Source organism: Rosa chinensis, chromosome 2 (assembly GCF_002994745.2).
Source record: "Rosa chinensis cultivar Old Blush chromosome 2, RchiOBHm-V2, whole genome shotgun sequence".
NCBI classification, from domain to species: Eukaryota; Viridiplantae; Streptophyta; class Magnoliopsida; order Rosales; family Rosaceae; genus Rosa; species Rosa chinensis.
In genome coordinates, this window is record NC_037089.1 from 43,418,676 (window position 1) to 43,441,237 (window position 22,562).

At 37.1% G+C, this 22,562-nt stretch overlaps 1 protein-coding gene and 1 long non-coding RNA gene across 2 annotated transcripts; one reads left to right on the forward strand and one right to left on the reverse strand.

The window, feature by feature from the left end:
- Nucleotides 1–1,648: 1,648 nt before the first annotated feature.
- LOC112185415 lies at nucleotides 1,649–4,080 on the reverse strand. Its single transcript, XM_024323666.2, has 7 exons — nucleotides 3,926–4,080; nucleotides 3,242–3,338; nucleotides 3,032–3,094; nucleotides 2,887–2,934; nucleotides 2,730–2,783; nucleotides 2,085–2,142; nucleotides 1,649–1,954 (listed from the first exon to the last, which is right to left on the reverse strand). The coding sequence occupies exons 2-7, from the start codon at nucleotides 3,296–3,298 to the stop codon at nucleotides 1,911–1,913; spliced, it is 324 nt and encodes a 107-aa protein (XP_024179434.1). The 5' UTR covers nucleotides 3,299–3,338; nucleotides 3,926–4,080; the 3' UTR covers nucleotides 1,649–1,910.
- Nucleotides 4,081–8,715: 4,635 nt separating this feature from the next.
- Nucleotides 8,716–17,157, forward strand: LOC121051383. Its single transcript, XR_005805540.1, has 3 exons — nucleotides 8,716–8,780; nucleotides 16,368–16,582; nucleotides 16,692–17,157. It is a non-coding gene; the product is annotated as an uncharacterized LOC121051383 (long non-coding RNA).
- Nucleotides 17,158–22,562: the final 5,405 nt, after the last annotated feature.

Genomic DNA, 22,562 nt, shown 5'->3' on the forward strand with positions numbered 1-22,562 from the left:
ATCACATCTAGGACATTGCGTGTCAAGATCAATACCTCTATCTCTCATTCTGCTTCTAGTAGGCAGGATATGGACAAGCTTTCCACACACAGATTTTTACCTTACCTAGAACAGGAGCATTATCATACCTTCTTCGACAGATCATTAGTAGAGGTTCACCCAAGGCTAGATCACGAGCAACTCTACAAGCTGATTTCACTGTAAACAAACATTTTCTATCAGGAGCTCAACTCTATTTATCACAATGGTGTCTGTCACTCAAAAAAATACGAGTAATAGCTGCTGCAATATCAGGAGGAATAACGTCGCAATCAATGTGCTATTCCATTGGCCTGGGCTTTGCATCAAGTCAGCAACCAAAGAGAACTGGGGGTTGAAATAATCAGACAGGTCATGGCCATATAGCCACGGATCAGTCCATAGCTTAGTCTGTAAACCATCTCCAATTTGACTTACCAGCCTTTAAAACTTCTCTTAAGGACAGGATACTCTTCCAAGAATAGGAAATACCAACTCCCATATCTACTTCCTAAAAAGAAACAAATCGGAAAATGAATAGCTTTATATAAACGACATACCAAAGAATCTGGACGTTAAAGAAATCTCCATGCCTGTTGGCTAACTTTGCAAGGTTGAAAGAATATAGATGTCTGGAGCCCATGCCTCCCTGAATTCTAGTTTACAGAGTTCTTCCCAGTGGCGCCAAATTATAGCTTTCTTATCATCCTTGTCACCGCACCAAAATTGGGCACATAATTGATGCAACTTATCACAGAAACCCTGAGGAAGCAAATAACAATTCATTGCAGCATGGCCTGAGCCACAACCTTTAACATAATCTCCCGCCCAGCCGCACTTAACATTTTCGATTTCCAAATTCCAACCCTTGAGCTTCTTGGTGAGTCCATCCTTGCTAAAAGCAAATGCCTCATTCTTGGACCTTCCAACATATGTGGGTAGTCCCAGATATTTCTCACGAAGTGAAACCTGCTCCACCTAAAGGGCATGCGCCAGTTCAGTTGGCACATGAGGAGGCCCCCACGCACTAATAACCACACTACTCTTTCCCATATTAACTTTCTCACCCGAAGCCCTTTCATGGATATTAAGCAACTGTTTAGTCAGCCAAAAATCCTGTAAAAGTAGCTCAGGAATACAACATACTGTATTGGTTTAAATACAAGAGTTAAAATTGTAATCAACTACTGTCTAGACAGACTAGGGGTGAGCAGCAGTGTAACGATTGAGTCGGTACCAATTTATTTTAGGTCATCGCTAAACTAGAGTGGTTGATTTGAGCAGGATCAGCATCGAAACATAGTCGATATTCGAAAAGAAAGAGAATTGGAGAAAGGATTAAAAATTGAATGCCTGTCAGATGGGATCAGTATACGTTGTTTCAACTTACCGAGCATTACAAGACTATCAGAGGAGGAAGATGGGCAAATTACTTGAAAGCATGACCACCATAATCTATACTAGCTTTTATTTACTTTTAACAGTACGTTTGGTTGTATCTGCATGATTATAATTATTTATTGGGCAAATTCAAGAGTTATATCAAAACAGAGATGCTGAAACTCACAGCAGGTTCAGTTTTATGGGGACAAAAAGGAATGATACTGAAAAATAGCCAGTTTCACTGATATACTTATCCATACTCATATGCAGGCTCTTTCATCATTAATAATAAAAGCAACAATAATGTCCCACAAAATTTGGAACACTAGAATTATCAAAATGGCTTAGTTTCAACAGCAGTAATGTTGGTGTAAATGTTTTTATCTGATAGCTAAAATCACATCAACTTCATCAAGTTTGTTCCCAAGAACAACAAAACATCACCAATCACCAATATAGGTTTCAGAATAACAGTCCACAGTTTTCAGATGAAAAGACCAAATGCAATCTCATTCATTTGCAGCTGTGTCCTCAGAGGGAGCACCTCCTCCATCTACACAAACCAGACTATAAATCAGACTACAAAGGCAATAGCTTCTCTTTTCTGTTTTCTTTAGTTGAGCAAAATGTAACTGGGCTTTCACAATGTTCTCAGAAAAAGAAAGTCCGTGACAAGCATATACCTTCGCCCTCGGATGGAGCACAAGGAGACTTTCTGTATCTTGTTTGCTGTTGTGTAGGCTGCAAAGCATAAAGAGAGCACTACATTAGCCCTACAATCACTCATTCTTTGGAAATACTAATGCAGTTTCTTTTCATTACTTATCTGTTACTATAATCCTTAAAGGATTGTTCCAATTTTAATATCTCATACAAGTTCAGTATACTTTAATGCAACTACTTGGCATGTATTATGCACTTTATTTGCATTAATTGTCAAAGAAAATGGCACCTTCTGTTACATTAACCCTAAAAAATTAGTGTAGGGAGATTAGCACAAATGTTTAACGATAATATCATAGTTGCATTCTGCCCAAAAAAATTTGCCATCTAATCCAAAATCCTGATATAATCGACATTACACCTTGTTGTGACCTAATCAAAAATTATAACTACAATAATGATTAAACCAAGCAACTTCAATAATTTACTCAAGTACATTCATGTGCTTTATAGCAGAAAGAAAATAAGTTCATAGCAGTCAACTAAGCACAAAACTTGTTTTTGAATTGCCAAAAACTATCATCTAACTCATGTTTTAACTTCTAAGCAACAACCCGTATCAGCAGAATAAGTGGACACAACCATAGTTGAATCAGGAATGATACCTGTAATTTTGGCCGAAGGGCTTCAAGTGGTCCTTTAGGCTTCTCAACACCTTGCTGTTATCATCCAGAAATCATGAAATAATATGCAGTAAATACCTTAATGAGCATTTCCCCCTGTTACAATTAGCAGATTCATCTACAGAGTTGGTAAAAATACCTTTCCAAGCGCCCAATCAGCAGAATCAAAGTAAGCACGTTCATGGTCCTGAAATCAAAATCAGAGTCTTAGGTTTGCGCCATTTAAACTAGCATAACATTCTAACAACTACTGACGTAAGATGTGAGCAAAATAAAAAATTCACCTTAGAAATCAGTGGTGGTTTCTTCGGAATGATTCCACCATACTTTTTCTTTAAAACCTCTTCCTGTGAAAAGCAATAAACTTGAGTCAAATGTCTATAACTGTACAACAATTTTGATACAAACTATTTCCATATGTACTTCTTTAGCAGTAGATAAGACTGTTCATGAAAGTAAAAGGGCATCTAGAAAAGCCAAATTATGAACACGACCTCCTCTGCGGATGGTTTTTCCGACTGCTCCACTCGTGGCTCCTTGCCATCCTCCATTCCCAAAGTTAAGTCCTCACAGCACCGTAGGAAATGCTAGCTGCCATAACAAACTAGTCGTCATCAAACAAAAACACGCACTTTGCAAACAGATTCAACATGAGAAAATAAACTCCATTATCACATATAACTTCCGAAAGGCAAAACAAACATAAACCATTCCAACCCTAATAATTACGGAACGAAAGTCCCCGATCTTCATTAAAATGAAAAAGAAAACCGTCCAAACGAAAAGTATTAGACCTCAAAAACAGTTATTCTACTCCTTAAGACTTAGACCGAAGCATTTTTCCATACTTGTTATAAAATGTGGAATCCAATGCAATTTTTCATGTAGGTCAATTGTTCTTGTTAAAATGGCAGTTGAATCAGCTAATGCTATGTATCACAAACCGCAACCACCTCAATTTCCTAAAATCATTATCGCTATACTAACAATTACAGTCAACTAGAGAAAAACAGAAAATTTAATACGAACACTGAAGAATCAAATCAACGAGAATTGAGCAGAGAATTTGATAATTAAATTGGGGACATGAGAAGTGATTCACTGAGCCAACAATTGGAACGAGAAGTTGGAAATGCAATTCGAAATTGAAAAAGAAAAAAGTGTGGGATTGTTCGTACCTGGAAGAAGCGATCTAGAGAGAGAGAGAGAGAGAGAAAGCAAATCTTGGCGAGAGAAAAATGGGAAGGGAATGGGGAATAGGGTTAAATGGGTTTGTTGAAGAATGAAGATGATGGGAAGAGGGAGGACATTTTGTCACGTGGTGCGTGTGAGGACTATTTCCGTTTTGGGTTAGCTCACCAGAGTACCCACTCACTCCAGCTCGACGCGTTTTTCTTTTTGTTTTGGTTAAACAAAAATTGTTGATTTTTACCTTGTTCGAGAGTAGTGAATTTTCTTTTTTCTCTCAAGGTAGGCTTGTAGCCGTGCGGTGCACGTGTCAATATTGGAAAAATGTGAGAGTTTCCTTCAGTTCTTCAATTTGTTCGTATTTATATATTTTGGTTTGCGTTAGTTGTGGATATAACCTGTGACATTACCGGACGAAATAGTAGCAATGTGCTCGTGTTTTTCGCGGTTGATATAATAATGTTAATGGAAAATAAATCGACTAAAAAGAATAGTTGTTATTTATTTTTTAGACAAAATAATGGTAGTTTGGCATTAACTTTTAGACTTTTATCTTCTTCTTTTTTTCTTTATTTTAAAAAGATGACCATAGGGTTTCATTCTTGCCTCCATGGTGAATCGAACCCATGACTTCGTACATAGGTACACTTTTATCTATTATATTCTATTAACTTAATTTGATAATTATGTTATTGAAGGTTATTATAGGTACTTCAAAATTTGGTGACCCCTTTGACACCAAAAGAGGACCTCCATTTATAATAGTAAAGATAGATAGATATATAGGATTTTTTTTGTTTTTATGAGAAACACATTTTTGATGTCTCTGACAGAAGAGGGTCTTGCTTCTTCTAAGTTTGCTTGGTTAATTTATTTTTGTGGATTTCACAATTCTTGAGAAATCGATAGTTTTTTGTGGTAATGCGTAATTAGTTTGCTATTTTGTCTCTTAGAGACCAATAATGTGTGAGATATTTCAAAGAATGATTGAAAGGCTTTGGGGTTTCTATGGTACTGAACAAATCTTGGAGGCTAGCTAGTTCTGGTCACTTTGTGACACTTTTGGCAGGGGTCTAACTGACTCCATTCAGTTCGCAGACATAAAACTTAATGGTTACACCAACTTGTTTGACACTCTAATTTTTCTCTGCCATTCTAAAAGGAATATTGGCTCAAACAATTTTGTCCTCATTAATCAAAACAACTAGAAATGTTTCAAAAAAAAAAAACGTCGGCATACAACGTACATAAAGTTCATGCCTCTCTTCTCTAAAGAGTAAAGATAGGTGTTTTTGCTGGTTTCTCCTGTGTGGCCAAGCTGAATGCTATACCCGCTGGCAGATATGAAGACAACTCCAGGACCATGTCAAAGGAAATACAGAACGTTAGAGGTATAAACCGAGCTGGTCGGTTTATGCCTGTCCAATGCTGAAGTAAGGTTGTGTATGTAATTTGACAAAGTAATAGTAGTAATAGTAAAGAATAAGAAGTTATTACCCTCATGAAGGTGGTTGAGTTTGGAATATATATATATATATTATGAGCATGGGAATGAGTTTCCCATTTCTTCGATGTGGGACGTAGTTCCACATTTTGTAGAATATCAATGGGTTATGGTGCGTGCTTTGGCGAGCCCTACTGGGCTGAGTTAAGACTTGTGGTTCCCAAGGTGAGGCCCATCGTGGGCACCGCCCAGCTGGGTACCGGGCCGAGCCCATGACCTAGCGCTTGGGTGGTCCTACGGGGTCTGGTTGTAGTATGAAACCTTGTGACAGTTTAAGGTATTTGCTGGTATGTACAATAGGATGTCCAAACCACTCAATAGCTATTCTATCCCCTTTGTCCATTGAGCCTGCTCTAAATAATCCCCAATTTGCTGGATTATTGCCAATTTAATCATAAAAAGATATTGAGCAGCGGTGTAGCATGACATCCCAAAGATAGTCTTTCCCTTCTTATGAAGTCTTTTTCAAAGATTCTATATACATTTATATATGAAATCGTCTAAATAGTATCTGAACTTTTCCCAACTATTGATTTTCATTCTTCCATTGAAATATCAAAATGGTACATGACGATTTAAACTCGACCTAACATCCATACTTAGAAACAGTAACAACATTAAGTCTTTTATCTTTTCAAGGGTATTTTCATCCTTTCAGTATTCTTCTATAAAGTTTTTACTGAATCGGGAATCTGTATATCTGTTGGAGATTTGGTGTCATCAACTTTCTGTGCCTCTTCCATTTGATTTCCAGAAACAACAGTGACGACATTTTGATCTGTATCTGAATTTTTAACCATGGTTGCTAATCAAATTGATTGGAGATTCTTTAATGCTTGGTTCCCAAAGTATGAACAAGAGCAAAGAGCATGGTTTTGTTGGCTTTTAGGAACTCGATTACTTTCCTTGTTTCTTGGATTGACAGGGTGAACTCAATTCTATTAACTGCTGGTGTTTGATTTCGGGTTCTGGGCTTTTGGGTGTGTTCGATTCAGAGCATAATGGATTTCTTAGACCAAAGAATGGCTTGGTCTGGGTATTATGGGTGTATGCCGGTGAAAAGCCTTACCAATCGAAGCAATCAAAGACGAGCATGGCATCAAAAATTGGTTTTGAAGATTGGCATGGCATTGGAATTGGAAATTTCTTTATTTTCTACTTGTTTGTAGCTAGGCTTGTCTAGAATCAGAAATTGCTGCATTTTCCCACAGTGAGAGAACAATTGCATTTCCCCACAGAATTGCTGCATTTCTCCATTGTGTTGAAGATGAACACTGAAACAATAAAAATACCCTCAACGTTGTTACTGTTTCCATGTATGGTCGGGCTTAAATTTTAAGGTAACATTTTGATATTTTCCAAAATTGAGGTATGAAAATTAATAGTCGAGTTTGAACGATTTTCCCTTATTCTTCTGAATGTGGGAGAAAAGATAAAATTGATTATTAAGAAAATTTTTAACTTGAAACTTAGGTAATTAACCTCTTCTTTTGAGTAACTCGAGATAAAAAAGGATCACGTTATATTTATGCGAAATCTCATCCAATTAGATATATACAATATATCATCAAAAAAAAAAATTTAGATACGATATATTAGGCCCGGCCTTACTCAAGGACAACTTTGGTGACAACCCAGGGCCCAACAGAGGGGCACAATTTTTTTTATACAAGGTTCGTTTATATATATATAATATATATATATATATATATATATATATATGATTTTTCTCAGGTGCGGATATCCGTACTGAAATTTCGGTACGGATTTCCGGTTTTCACCCACTTTCTGATCACATATTTTGATCTTAACTGTTAAGTTTTTAGGTCGTAATGTATAGATCATCTCTACAAAATTTCAGCCAATTTGGTTGTGAGCCCCGAGAAATTTATCAAGTTTACATTGAGATCGTTCGACAAGTTATTTATTTACGATCTCGGTAATTGTCAATGTGCTCGAGAATATTTCCAGAAGTTTTCGTAAAGTGAAATCCTCAATGTAGGAGTTGGATAGTAAAGTACACGCCAAGACGAGTTCATAGAAAGTTTTGGAGAATTATTCGGATCACAGGACTATTTATAGTGATTTTCCGAACTACTAAGATTTTGGGAAATTAATTCCAGAAGAGAAACACGTGGCGCGATCCTAGCACTCTACCTTTTCCACCGCTTCATCACAGCCCTTGAATCAATTAAACTTGAGGTATAAATACCCCAAGATCAGATTAAGGCTCTAGATTGCTCTAGAGTAACCAGCAAGCTCGAGCTCTCTCAGCCCGAGAGAGAGAAACCCGACGACCTGCTAGGCAGCCCGACCACAACTCCGGCGTCCGGTGATAGGAGCATTTTAATGTGATATTTTAATAGTCAATTCCTCACATTTTGCTTAGTTAATTCCTTAACGAATCGATTTTTAACTCAATTTCTATTTCTTAGGTACATTGGAGTAAATGATGGTGAAATGAGCATTATGTCCACACTTACCTACAAATGGTGGAGATAAAATTGAAGTAAATGAGTAGGAATCCATCATCATCATCACCCAAAAATATTCCATGTTTTAGGGTGTAATCATCATGTTTTCTCCATCATTTCTCACACTAATCCACCATCATCATCACCCAAAAACATTCCATGTTTTAGGGTGTAATCATCATGTTTTCTCCATCATTTCTCACACTAATCCACCATCATCATCACCCAAAAACATTCCATGTTTTAGGGTGTAATCATCATGTTTTCTCCATCATTTCTCACACTAATCCACTATCATCATCACCCAAAAACATTCCATGTTTTAGGGTGTAATCATCATTTCTCTTTCTTTTCCATATTCTACAAATCACTTTCATACTCCACTTTCATTATTTTTCTTCCACTCATCATTTCACTCTTCTTTTTCTTCCCTATATAAACACCTTCTCCTCTCATTCTAACACACATTCCTTCATCCATTCCATCTTCTTTGTCCCTCCATTTCCTTTCCATTTTCCTCCACACATTCCTTCATCCATTCCATCTTCTTTGTCCCTCCATTTCCTTTCCATTTTCCCTCCACACATTCCTTCATCCATTTCATTTCTTGTCTCACCATTTCCTCTCCATTTTCCTTAGTCACCAATTCCTTCATCCATCTCATCTTCTTTGTCTCTCCATTTCCTTTCCATTTTTCTCTCCATTCTCTAGTTTTAAGTTTCTGCATTTTTAAGCAAAGAGAAGAAGAGAAGAAGAAGCCATGAAGCCTCCTAGCCGTCATCATCCACCTTGTGCCGTGATAGTGAAGTCTTGCTTTAAAGATTCAAGATCAATGTCTCAAGCTCTTCATCATCCACTCCCTTCATGGTGTAATTCTATCTTTTTCCTTGTAATTTCTTTTGGTTTTCTTTGTTTAGATTTGTAGAACTATGAATTCTAGTTAACAAATAATGTTAAGGGCAAAGTTTAAAGCCCGTTTATATGTTTTGAGATAAAGTTGTGATTTCTATATGTTGATTTTATGTTGCTTATGTGGGTTTGTTTAATTAAATTTGCATGATAGAAAACTTTGTATTTTAATCTTATGTGGTTGCAACACTTAGGGTTTTGATATAATTGGTGCTAGGTTTAAGAACATGAAATCGACTTTTCGTTTTGTGTAAACTTGAATCAAAGTAGTAAAGGTTTTGTGCAAAGACCGAATTTAATTAAAGAGGATTGCAATTAGGTGGACTTTTCCATACTAAGTTGTACACTTGAGTTGATAGCCTTTCTCTATGTCTAATGCGTTGAACATGTCATGATTGACTAGCTTTCTAGGGCTTGATTGCATGTTTGATAGGATTAATCTAGGTGCTTCGCTTAGGTTAATTAGCATTGAAAGTAAAATATGGGAAATCATTTGCTTTCGAATGTTTCACATGATCAACTCCTCTCTCATGACATTTAAAATCAATTATAGGAATTGTAATTGGATTTCTTGCATATGGATGTGGTTTTGATCTTTGTTCCTTGCGTTCCACCCTTGTATATATGTTTTTTACGTTTCTTTATTTTATTTATTTTAATTTTAATTTTAAGAATCCTAATCCCCCCTTATTTTTGTTCACTTGTATATATTTATTCTTTATTTTATTTTGTAAATAATACTTTCTTTATTGTTTCACAATTACAAGTGTACCCTCAATCCCCGGATAGAACGATCCCTATTTGCTTATACTACTAACGATATTTCAGGGTTAAATTATGCGCTTGCTTTGAGCGCATCAATTTTTGGCGCCGTGCCGGGGATTGAAAAATCACTGTTAAATTGTGTCATTTATTGTATATATTTGTTGTTTGAAAATTGTTTGAACTTAGTTTAAATAACTAGGATGTTAGTTATATTATTGAACACGAATTTTAATTGTAGGTTGTAAATTGAGAGGAATAGGTGAAGTCTCTTTTGTTAATATTGGCCTAAACCCTTATTGGTACTAGCTCAGGTCCCTTAAGGTTGAGGCGGCCTTTATTAACATTGTTGAACTGTCTTCACACTTATGAACTTTTTCATCTTAGTAAGTATAGCCTATGTGGAATGGTGTCTAGGAAGGGGACAACGTTCATGACGGTTTTTGAATCCAGAAGTGCTTGCAAATGGGCCTAAACCACTATGTGGGAGTAGCTCATGCAAATGGATTTTTCCTCTCGTGTTCGTCCTCCCCACCTGGCATTCAGTAAGGTTGCCAAAGATTTGAAAGGGAGTTTGTGTCTAGGCGACTATATTGGGCCGCACGTCCACTTGATTTACCGCTTGGAATTTGATTCGATATCAATAATGTTTATAATAAAAGAAATACTGTGAATACTCTATACATGTAATTATTTTGTTTCACACATTATACTTGTAAAATACTTTCACGTTTTATACTCACTTGTACTTAACTTGTGTCTTTTGTACAATATACTTGTTAATTATACTTGTAGTTTGTAATTAATAGTTATACTTGTTTTTTATTTTGTATTTCTTTGTTAATTATAGTTACTAACTTTATTTAATGTAGGTACCGTCTGGCTGCAAGACGTAAAATACAAGCGCTACTTGGGAGGCAACCCAATTCAGAATATAATCAGATTTGCTTTCTCTTTCCCTATTTCTTTTTATTTTTCATTTTTTCTCTACTGTTTTTATTTTAGGATTTGTTTCGTAAATGTCTTCTATCTATGCTTACTTATTTCATTGCATGCTTTTAATTGATTACATTGAAGATAATGCAATATTAAGTGTGGGGGAAGAGATTTATATTTTTATCTTTCATTTTGAGTCCTATATATATATTTGTCTTTTATTTTTGAGTCCTTTATATAAAAAAAAAATATATTATATATATATATATATATATAAAAATTTGCATTCATTCAGTCTTATTAAATTCAGCTATTTACAAAAAAAAAAAAAAAAAAAAAATTTTAAAAAAAAAAAAATATATATATATATATATATAATAAATAATATAATAATAATACTAAGCCATGTCTGCATCTCTGTAGGAGTTGAGACTGAGCTCAAGGGAAATGTGAGAGCCACTGCCATAACCGCCACCTCCCTCGGAAGTAGTCTTCATGTTGCCCAAGATGTCCTCACCATGCATGGGGAATAGTGGAAGGGTTTCAATCTCCTGGTGATATTCTCTCGTTGTTCCATGATCGATCCATCAGCACCATAGCGACACGTGACCCAAAGTTTAGATCAATGGATCTGTCAGTGGATCTGTCATTACTAGTAGAACCAGTGGAACCAAAATTGAGATCGAGAGATCCACCAACCGGAACGTTCCGAAATTCCTTCAACTTCTGGCTCTCCAGCCTTGAGGTTCTGGAACCAAAAGAAGACGTTTTTGTCCTCGATTGCCCATACTGTTTCAGATGAAGGCAGATCTCTTGAATCTGCTCTGGAGTTGGGTACTTAAACCCTTATCATAGTAAAGGCCTTGAGGATTCTTAGTTGAGGCGGTGTGGGAGCCCACGGTTACTACTCCGGTGCTTGGATGCTTCCTCCTCCTCGGTTGGTTGCTGGGCTTGTATTCCATTTGTTGCTGGGTTTGTAACTCCATTAGTTGCAGAGTTCGTGGTTCCATGTTGATGAAGAAGGATTGGAGTTTCGAAGAAAGGCTGAAGGATTGAGAGAGAAAGGATGGAACTCGGAAGAATTTTCTTTTGGAGTGAATAGTCGCTCCTCGAATGCCCTATTATAGAACGAGTGAGCAGATCTCCACCGTTGGATGGACGACCTCTGAGATTAATCTACGCGTTGGATTAAAGTCACCCGCAAACACGGAAAAGCTGTTGCCGCGTGGAAGACACGTGGGGGAACCAAACGAATCTCGAGGGCTGTGACAGACAAGCTACAGCCGAAAGCAGGTTTAATTGCCGTGAATCAAGGAAAGAAGGAAGCGTGGGGGAGTCAAACGAATCTCGAGGAGCTATAGCCGAAAGCATGCCATAAATCCAGGAAAGAAAGGATATTTACACGTGGGGGAGTTTCTTGGGCCGTGAACTATCATAACTCTTCTCCTTCCCGGAGAAGCTTTGTTAAAACCGTGTGCCTTTTCAAATTCCTTCTACTTCCTCATGGCTCGAACTAAGGTTACCCCTCGCAGGGGCGTCAATCAACGCCGTGTTCTCTCTTTGGAAGAAGAAGGTCGTCAAGCGGCCACTAGAGCTGGGCTTACTCGTCCATGGGACCATCGTCCTATTCGTGAGCGTACCTGCAGTCCCCCTCCTCTGCCTCGTCGCTCTCCCAGACTGCATCCCGGAGAGTCTTCTTCCTCACCAGCTGCTCGTGCTCCTCGGCCTATGGCCACCCTGGAAAGCTTGTCGGATTTGATTGATGATTTGCGTTCCTCTCTCCGCGGTGGTATTATGGTGACAGATTGGAGAGTCAATTGCATGATCGATTACATTCTGAGATGAACTGCTCTTTGATCCGCTGTCACACTGCAATAAACAGCTTGTCAGGAAGTTCAATAACTTGCAAGTTATCCTCCTGGGTTTCCCGCAAGGAGCTACTGCATCACACCATGAGGACCTCTCAGGAAGCTGAAACCAGCAAGAGGGCTGCCATCGCCCGCATACCGCTCCTCCAAAGGAGTAAATGGAGATACAAGTCTAGGCTGAAGACTTTAAACATTAAGCGCTGCATGGGAGGCAACCATTTCAACCGTATCTGTGGAGGAGCATCAAACGCAGATTTGCTTTCTTGAACTCTTCCTTCTATTTTTTTTCATGAATTTTAAGTTGTTTTAAGTTTCGTTGTGTTAACTTTCTCTTCTATGCTTGATTATGCTTTGCATGATTTATATTTGTTTATTCATTGAGGACAATGCATGATTAATTATGGGGAAGGATTATTGCTTTATTGTGTTTTTAGTAGTTAGTATATAAAAAAAAAAAATGAAAATAGTTGATGTTGGATTGTGTTTTTAGTTGATGTTGTGATACACTAAGGTATATTGGATTAAACATAGTTTGAAAAGGGTAGCTGTTTCAGTCCATTGCACATCGAGACTCCCTGTTCCGTACCTAAGTGTTGAAATTGAATTAAATTGTAAAAAAAAAAAAAAAAAAAAAAAGTTGGTTTTAGAGTGTTTTTGTTTGTTTGAGTCTTAGGATGCTCCTAACGTCTAGGATGAACATGTCTCCGAATTCATGGCTGAGGTTTTCACAATCAAAATAGGACTTAATTGAATTCTGTGGTTAATCGACATTGTGATGCTTGTATGAAGATTGAGATAGGATTGTAACTTGGTTCATTAGATGCTAGGATTAAGTCTGATTCATTTGACCCAAGTGAGCTGTTGAGCTAAATATTTTTTTTTGAGTGCTTACTGATAATTTCAGAATTCATGGCTGTATTTGCAAAACCTCATCATTCTTTGGAAATCCAATGATCATGTGTCATAGATTTTAATGGACTAGAGAGTACTAGAACTCGGCTGTTGTGACTGTCAAAACTTGTATGCCATAATATGCACTGATCCTGGATAGGATAGAAGGCATTAGGGTAACCACCATAGCCAAACAAGCATGTGTCCCCAATTGTGCCCGTCGTGGGACTCCTTAGAATGAACCCTTTGAGCCTACGTTGAAACCTTTGTTTCATCACCTCACTACCCTACCATGAGCTTAGTACAGGATATCTCTACCTTGTCTTAAGGACTTAGTAGAGCATGACATAGTATGTAGGGGTGACGATGAAAGACAAGTGTGGGGTGGGAAAATCCAAGAAAAAAAAAAAGAAGAAAAAAAAAATTTTGCCTTGAAAAGAAAAAGCGGCAAAAGAAAAGAAAAATTGAAATGAAAACTCTTGGGAATTGTTGAAGTGTGGTTTTGGACTTTCAAATTTGTAGAAGGCTCAAAGTTGAAAATTAAGCCTTTGTCCATTCCCATGTTGTTAGAGTGAAACTGGGCCCAAAACAATGATAATTGGCCCATAAAAATGGTGACATAAGGTGGTCCATATATGCTCTGCTAGGTCCTTAGGATTTTTGTATCCTTAATCTTCATTTCGAAAACCCTAGCTTAGCCCCATTACACTTGTTTTAAGTGCTGACTTGATCCTTGAGATGGGCAGTCTTTGGTTAGTGGAGTCAGTTACGCAGTCGAGCTTATGGTTTAGGTCCATTTGTGCACTTAGTCATTTCATGAGGTCTTTAAAAATTCTTCACAAAATGTGTTTATTGATGAAATATGCAAGCTGTTTGTTGCTTACAATTTGTTCTCTTGCATATACTTGAGTGTGAAGCTTTTAAGCATAGCCATTTCTGAGAGAAAATCGAGAGTATGCCCTGTGAGTTTGGATTGGACTGTTCGAAACATGCTATCATTCACTGTATAACTTAAGTTCTCCATATCTTGCTTAGTCATATGAATGTCACAGGTTTATTAACCATGGATTATCTTTGTGATTTTGATTAAGTGTTTAACGTGAAGCCATGAGTTTGGAGTCTCTGAGACAACAGTTAGGAGCAATAGAGTCATTTACTTGCTTTTTGTCAAGTCTTTGTTTTGTTTTGGATTTTTTTTGTTTTGTTTTGCTATGGGACTAGCAAAGCTAAGTGTGGGGGAATTTGATATGAGCATTTTAATGTGATATTTTAATAGTAATTCCTCACATTTTGCTTAGTTAATTCCTTAACGAATCGATTTTTAACTCATTTCTATTTCTTAGGTACATTGGAGTAATGATGGTGAATGAGCATTATGTCCACACTTACCTACAATGGTGGAGATAAAATTGAAGTAAATGAGTAGGAAATCCAGCATCATCATCACCCAAAAATATTCCATGTTTTAGGGTGTAATCATCATGTTTTCTCCATCATTTTCACACTAATCCACCATCATCATCACCCAAAAACATTCCATGTTAGGGTAATCATCATGTTTTCTCCATCATTTCTCACACTAATCCACCATCATCATCACCAAAAACATTCCATGTTTTAGGTGTATCATCATGTTTTCTCCATCATTTCCACACTAATCCACTATCATCATCACCCAAAAACATTCCATGTTTAGGGTGTAATCATCATTTCTCTTCTTTCCATATTCTACAATCACTTTCATACTTCCACTTTCATTATTTTTCTTCCACTCATCATTTCACTCTCTTTTTCTTCCCTATATAAACCTTCTCCTCTCATTCTAACACACATTCTTCATCCATTCCATCTTCTTTGTCCTCATTTCTTTCCATTTCCTCCACACATTCCTTCATCCATTCCATCTCTTTGTCCCTCCATTTCCTTTCCATTTTCCCTCCACACATTCCTCATCCATTTCATCTTTGTCTCACCATTTCCTTCCATTTTCCTTAGTCACATTCCTTCATCCATCTCATCTTCTTTGTCTCTCCATTTCTTTTTTTTTCCATTCTTAGTTTTAAGTTTCTGCATTTTTAGCAAGAGAAGAAGAGAAGAAGAAGCCATGAGCCTCCTAGCCGTCATCATCCACTTGTGCCGTGATAGTTGAAGTCTTGCTTTAAAGATTCAAGATCAATGTCTCAAGCTCTCTCATCCACTCCTTCATGGTGTAATTCTATCTTTTTCCTTGTAATTTCTTTTGGTTTTCTTTGTTTAGATTTGTAGAACTATGAATTCTAGTTAACAAATAATGTTAAGGACAAAGTTTAAAGCCCGTTTATATGTTTTGAGATAAAGTTGTGATTTCTATATGTTGATTTTTATGTTGCTTATGTGGGTTTGTTTAATTAAATTTGCATGATAGAAAACTTTTGTATTTTAATCTTATGTGGTTGCAAACACTTAGGGTTTTGATATAATTGGTGCTAGGTTTAAGAACATGAAATCGACTTTTCGTTTTGTGTAAACTTGAATCAAAGTAGTAAAGGTTTTGTGCAAAGACCGAATTTAATTAAAGAGGATTGCAATTAGGTGGACTTTTCCATACTAAGTTGTACACTTGAGTTGATAGCCTTTCTCTATGTCTAATGCGTTGAACATGTCATGATTGACTAGCTTTCTAGGGCTTGATTGCATGTTTGATAGGATTAATCTAGGTGCTTTCGCTTAGGTTAATTAGCATTGAAAAGTAAAATATGGGAAATCATTTGCTTTCGAATGTTTCACATGATCAACTCCTCTCTCATGACATTTAAAATCAATTATAGGAATTGTAATTGGATTTCTTGCATATGGATGTGGTTTTGATCTTTGTTCCTTGCGTTCCACCCTTGTATATATGTTTTTTACGTTTTCTTTATTTTATTTATTTTAATTTTAATTTTAAGAATCCTAATCCCCCCCTTATTTTTGTTCACTTGTATATATTTATTCTTTATTTTTTATTTTGTAAATAATACTTTTCTTTATTTGTTTCACAATTACAAGTGTACCCTCAATCCCCGGATAGAACGATGCCTATTTGCTTATACTACTAACGATATTTCAGGGTTAAATTATGCGCTTGCTTTGAGCGCATCATCCGGCCACCGATCTCTGACGGACGACCACCCTCTGCTTCATCTCGATGTCGCCTTCGTCCCTGTGGTTCCAGATCGTACATGCAGCGACTGGGAACGGAGAAACGACGGCTGGAAGCTCCAAGACTTCTCCGGTGAGCTCTGCAATTTCCGGCGATTACGGCCACCGTTTGGGCCACCTGTGGTACAAAACCTTACCTCCTCGTCATTCTATACATGTTTCTGCAATTAGTTTTCAAATGGGATCGAGTTTTGATGGTTGTGGTTTCTGGGTGCTCTCGGTTCCGTGGCAGTTCATCAACGTCGGTGACTATTCCGGCCCTCCTGAGCGTGCTCTCTACACTAAAGACGATCAGGTCTTCAAGCTCTACGCGTCTGGGTAAGTGGTTTCTCCAATCTGGCCAAAGTTTCAAGCTTTGGCAGTCTGGGTTCAGTCGATCACCGCCGGAGTTGCTGTGCGTGACGACCGGTTTGAAACTCCTTGTGAGACTACTGTGTTGAGTTAGACTTGAATCTTGGAACTGAACCTCAGTTGTGTTCAATCTCAGAAATTAGGAGGTGGAACACAGACCGTAGCTGGTCGAATCAAAGCCCGAAGTTCATCTACGAGTTGTACTAGCAAAGGTGAACTCGGGTTCTGGACTAGATGCTTCTTGTTTTGCTTACGAGTGCAGAAAGTAGTTGTTTGATTGATTGGGTATTGTGTTGCATATTTGAAATTGTGGCTGTTGTCAATGTGAAATATTTAGAATTGGTTAAGTGGGTGTTAATAGTAGTTTTGGGCAAACCTTGAATGAAAATGGAAAAGGAGGTAAACTACGGTTCTGGGTGTCCTTAGCCGTTTTGGGGACACATTGTGTGAAGCTAGATTTATGTTGGGTGTCCATAGTAATTCGATGGAATTACTATGTGACGAGATCGTTAAATAAAGTTAAATCCATTCGTGGATGAAATTGGGAAATGAATATAACTTCCGTTGGTTTGAGTATATTGTAAATTGAAGTAAATGTTCGATATTTTAAGTTAATTATCGAACCTATTTAACATTGGTCAAATGTGGTCACTGGTCAATGTTGGTCAAACTAAGGAGGTCAGTCAAGCAGTGGCCAAAAAGGGTCAACTCCTGGTCAAACTAGGAAAGGTTGGTCAAACCTTGGTCCATGATGCGCTTTTGGGAAGCGCACAATTTAACCCTGAAATGTCGTTAGTAATATAAGTAAGTAGGGATCGTTCTATTCCGGGGATTGAGGGTACACATGTAATTGTGAAACAAATAAAGAGAAGTATTATTTACAAAAATAAAATAAAGAATAAAATATATACAATTGTATAAACAAATAAAGAATTAAAATAATAAAGTATTATTTACAAAAATAAAATAAAGAATAAATATATACAAGTAAACACAAATAAGGGGGGATTAGGATTCTTAAAATTAAAATTAAAATAAATAAAATAAAGAAAACGTAAAAACATATATACAAGGGTGGAACGCAAGGAACAAAGATCAAAATCAATTCCATGTAATCAAATTCGATTCAAACCCTATAATTGTTCTTCCAAGTCATGAGAGAGGAGTTGATCATGTGAATCATTCGAAAGCAAATGAATTCCCATTTTTACTTTTCAATGCTAATTAACCTAAGCGAAAGCACCTAGATTAATCCTATAAACATGCAATCAAACCCTAGAAAGCTAGTCAATCATGTCATGTTAACGCATTACACATAGAGAAAGGCTATCAACTCAAGTGTACAACTTAGTATGAAAAGTCCACCTAATTGCAATCCTCTTCAATTAAATTCGATTCTTGTCCAGAACCTTTACTACTTTTGATTCAAGTTACACAAAACGAAAAGTCGATTTCATGTTCTTAAACCTAGCACCAATTACATGCAAATCCTATAAGTGTCGACCCAAATAAGATAAACATATAAAAGTTTTCTGTAAAGCAAATTTAATCGAACAAACTCACATAAGCAACTTAGAATCACAATTATAGAATTCGAAAACTTTATTTAAACATAGAAATTGGGCTTAAACTTTGCCCTAAACGTTAGGTTAACTAGAAACAAGTTCATACGAAATCAAACAAGGAAACCAAAAAGGTTACAAGGAAAAGGAACGAATTACACCGTGAGTGGAGATGGAGATGGAGAGCTAGATGGTTGGATCTTGAATCTTGGAAGCAAGCCTTCAAGGTGGATGATGGAGGATATGATCTTCACGGCTCCTTCTTCTTCTTCCTCTCCTTGCTTGAAAATGCAGAAACTTAAAACTAGAGAATGGAGAGAAAAAATGAAAAGGAAATGGAGAGACAAAGAAGATGAGATGGATGAAGGAATTTGTGCCTAAGGAAAATGGAGAGGAAATGGTGAGACAAAGAAGATGAGATGGATGAAGGAATTTGTGGGAAAATGGAAAGGAAATGGAGAGACAAAGAAGATGAGATGGATGAAGGAATTGGTGACTAAGGAAAATGGAGAGGAAATGGTGAGACAAGAAGATGAAATGGATGAAGAATTGGTATTTTGAGAGTGAGAGGAGAAGTGTATTTATAGCCCAAAAAATGATGAATGGAGGGTGGAGATGAACATAAATGAAGGGCTAGATATGTTAGACAAATTTGTAAAAAATATCTTCCCACTTGTTTATCACTTGTTCAACTTGAATTGATTTTCCTCCTCAAGATTTTCCACTTGGTTGCAACTTTGATTTTCCTCCTCAAGATTTTCCACTTGCTTGCAACTTTGATTTTCCTCCTCAAGATTTTCCACTTGGTTGCAACTTTGATTTTCCTCCTCAAGATTTTCCACTTAGTTGCAACTTTGATTTTCCTCCTCAAGATTTTCCACTTGGTTGCAACTTTGATTTTCCTCCTCAAGATTTTCCACTTGGTTGCAACTTTGATTTTCCTCCTCAAGATTTTCCACTTGCTTGGAGGTCCTAAAAATAGAAACTAATAAGAAAAATAGAAACTTTCCTAAAATGAAAAATGGCAACTTACTAAAAATGATAAATAGAAACTACAAAAATATAAACTTTCTACAAATAGGAACTTTCCCAATCAAAGAATGAAACTTTCCTAAACAGGATTTTAATAAGGAAATAACGTAAGAAATGTAGGGAAATGCAGTTAAAACGTCGCATTAAAATGCTCCTATCAAATTCCCCCACACTTAGCTTTTGCTAGTCCCTTAGCAAAATCACACTAAGACACACACTAACACTCAACGAAAATTAAAGACTCTACAAAAACAATGACTCTATTGCCCTTCAACTTTTTGTCTCAGAAATCTCCTACTTTCACAACATCAAGATTAGCACTCAACCAAGAATCAATATGTAGATATTCAAGAGTTAATTAAAACATATAATCCACACATACACAAGTAGGACTTGGTTGTGACAATGGTGATGGTTTCTGTTAAGCATGCTTCGAACAAGTATGATTCATATCCTCACAAGGTATATCCACTCTTTCTTCTCTCAGAATTCAAGACAATGCTTAAAAGCTTATAATCACTCAATTATATGTGAGAGAAAATATTTTGAGGCAATCAAATAGCTCACATATATAAGAAACGAAAAGCACTTTGTGAATATAATTTTTTTTTTGAAAAGATCTCATGAAGGATATCAACTACTTGCACGGATGGACCCAAGCCATAGGTTCAACTCTTGTAACTCATCTCCACAAATCAAAGGCTGTCCCATCTTAAGGATCAAGAAGGTCTTATTTAGGGTTGTAATGGGGCCAAGGCTCAAGGTTTTAAGAAATGAAGGTAAGGATTTATCAAAGTGTCCTAAAAACCTAGCAGAGCACATGTAGATGTAGAGACCTCAAGAAATCCACCAAGATATATCAAAACGTCACATCCCATAGAGGTTTTATGAAAGGGCCAAATGTCTTCATGTTAGGCCCAATCTTCACTCTAAACTTCCCTCGAACTAGTGAATTGGACAAAGACAAATTTTCCAATAGTGGGTCTTCAATTCAAAACAAACTCCAAACTCACCAAGTATGGAGGACTAAAATCCATATACATTTTTTCTTTTCTTTCTTTTAATTTTCTAGCCGTACACATTTTTTTTTTCTTTTCATTTCTTTTTCACGGCTTTCACATATTTTTTTCTTTATGGACAAGTCTACCCCCACACTTGAACTTTCACCTCTTCTCAATTTCTTTCTCAATGCCAAATCCTCAAGTAAAGTCCCAAAATATAGCTCCGCTAAGTTTTTAGAACAAAGGGTATGAGTGTAGCTATACTAAGGTTCAGGGTTAAGGATTTAAGGGTGATGAAAGAAAAGGCTTAATGTAAGCTCAAAGGGGTTTATCTAAGGGAGTCCCACGACGGGCACAAATAGGAGACACATGCTTATTTGGCAATGGTGGTAATTCCTAGGTTGCCTCTATCCTTCCAGAATCAGGGCCATGTATTGATATAACGTTCAACAAGCACAAGAGTGAATTCTAGCATTCTCTAGTCCATCAAACTTAATCTATGGCAAAGTCAATCAAGATGAAAGAATAATGAGATCATCAAAACATCGCCAAGAAATTAAGAATATATTTTTCAATTATCACTCCAAGAAAAAGGGACATGGCTCAAATATCTCACATGGGCTTTTATGAATCAAAACTCATCCTAACATGCTCATATTCTGTACCAAGGTTACGAAATCCATATCCACTACACATGCATGCATTTTTCATATATCTCAATTAACCAAAGAATACCATTTTAAAAATCATCTCAATTTTGTGATCCTCTTTTAATCATGATTTCAGAGATATAGAATCATCTAGACAGTTGAAAGGGCATTCTAAGACTCAAAAACAAAAACAAAAGTAACCAAATTTTTTTTTTTAACAATTTAATTTAATTTCAACACTTAGGTACGGGAACAGGGAGTCTCGATGTGCAATGGGACTGAAACAGCTACCCTTTTTCAAGACTATGTTTAATCCAATATACCTTAGTGTATCACAACATCAATTAAAAACACAAAAAACACAATCCAACATCAACTATTTTCATTTTTTTTTTATATACTAACTACTAAAAACACAATAAAGCAATAACCCTTCCCCCATACTTAATTCATGCATTGTCCTCAATGTATAAACAAATATAAATCATGCAAAGCATAAATCAAGCATAGAAGAGAAAATGAACACAACGAAACCTAAAACAACTTAAAATTTAAGAAAATAAAATAGAAGGAAGAGTTCAAGAAAGCAAATCTGCGTTTGATGTCTCCTCCACAGCTACAGTTGAAATGGGTTGCCTCCCATGCAGCGCTTAATGTTTAAAGTCTTTCAGCCTAGACTTGTACCTCCATTTACTCCTTTGGAGGAGCGGTATGCGGGCGAGTGGCAGCCCTTTGCTGGTTTCAGCCTCTGAGGAGGGTCTCATGTTGTGATGCAGTAGCGTCCTTGCGAGGAAACCCAGGAGGATAACTCTGCAAGTTATTGACTTCCTGAGCAAGCTTGTTTATTGCAGTGTGACAGCGGATCAAAGAGCAGTTCATCTCAGAGATGTAATCGATCATGCAATTGACTCTCCAATCTGTCACCATAATACCATCGCGGAGAGAGGAACGCAAATCATCAATCGAATCCGACAAGCTTTCCAGGGTGGCCATAGGCCGAGGAGCACGAGCAGCTGGTGAGGAAGAAGACTCTCCGGGATGCAGTCTGGGAGAGCGACGAGGCAGAGGAGGGGGACTGCGGGTACGCTCACGGATAGGACGATGGTCCCATGGACGAGTAAGCCCAGCTCTAGTGGCCGCTTGACGACCTTCTTCTTCCAAAGAGAGAACACGGCGTTGATTGACGCCCCTGCGAGGGGTACCTTGGTTCGAGCCATGAGGAAGTAGAAGGAATTTGAAACTGCACGCTTAGACAAACCTTAGTAAAATCTGGAGGAGACAAAAAAGGATGTATATGTAAAGCACAAAATAGGGTAGAAATCTCAACAGGCACACGGTTTTAACAAAGCTTCTCCGGGAAGGAGAAGAGTTATGATAGTTCACGGCCCAAGAAACTCCCCCACGTGTAAATATTCCTTTCTTTTCCTGGATTTATGGCATGCTTTCGGCTATAGCTTGTCTGTCACGGATCCTCGAGATTCGTTTGATTCCCCCACGCGTCCTTTCT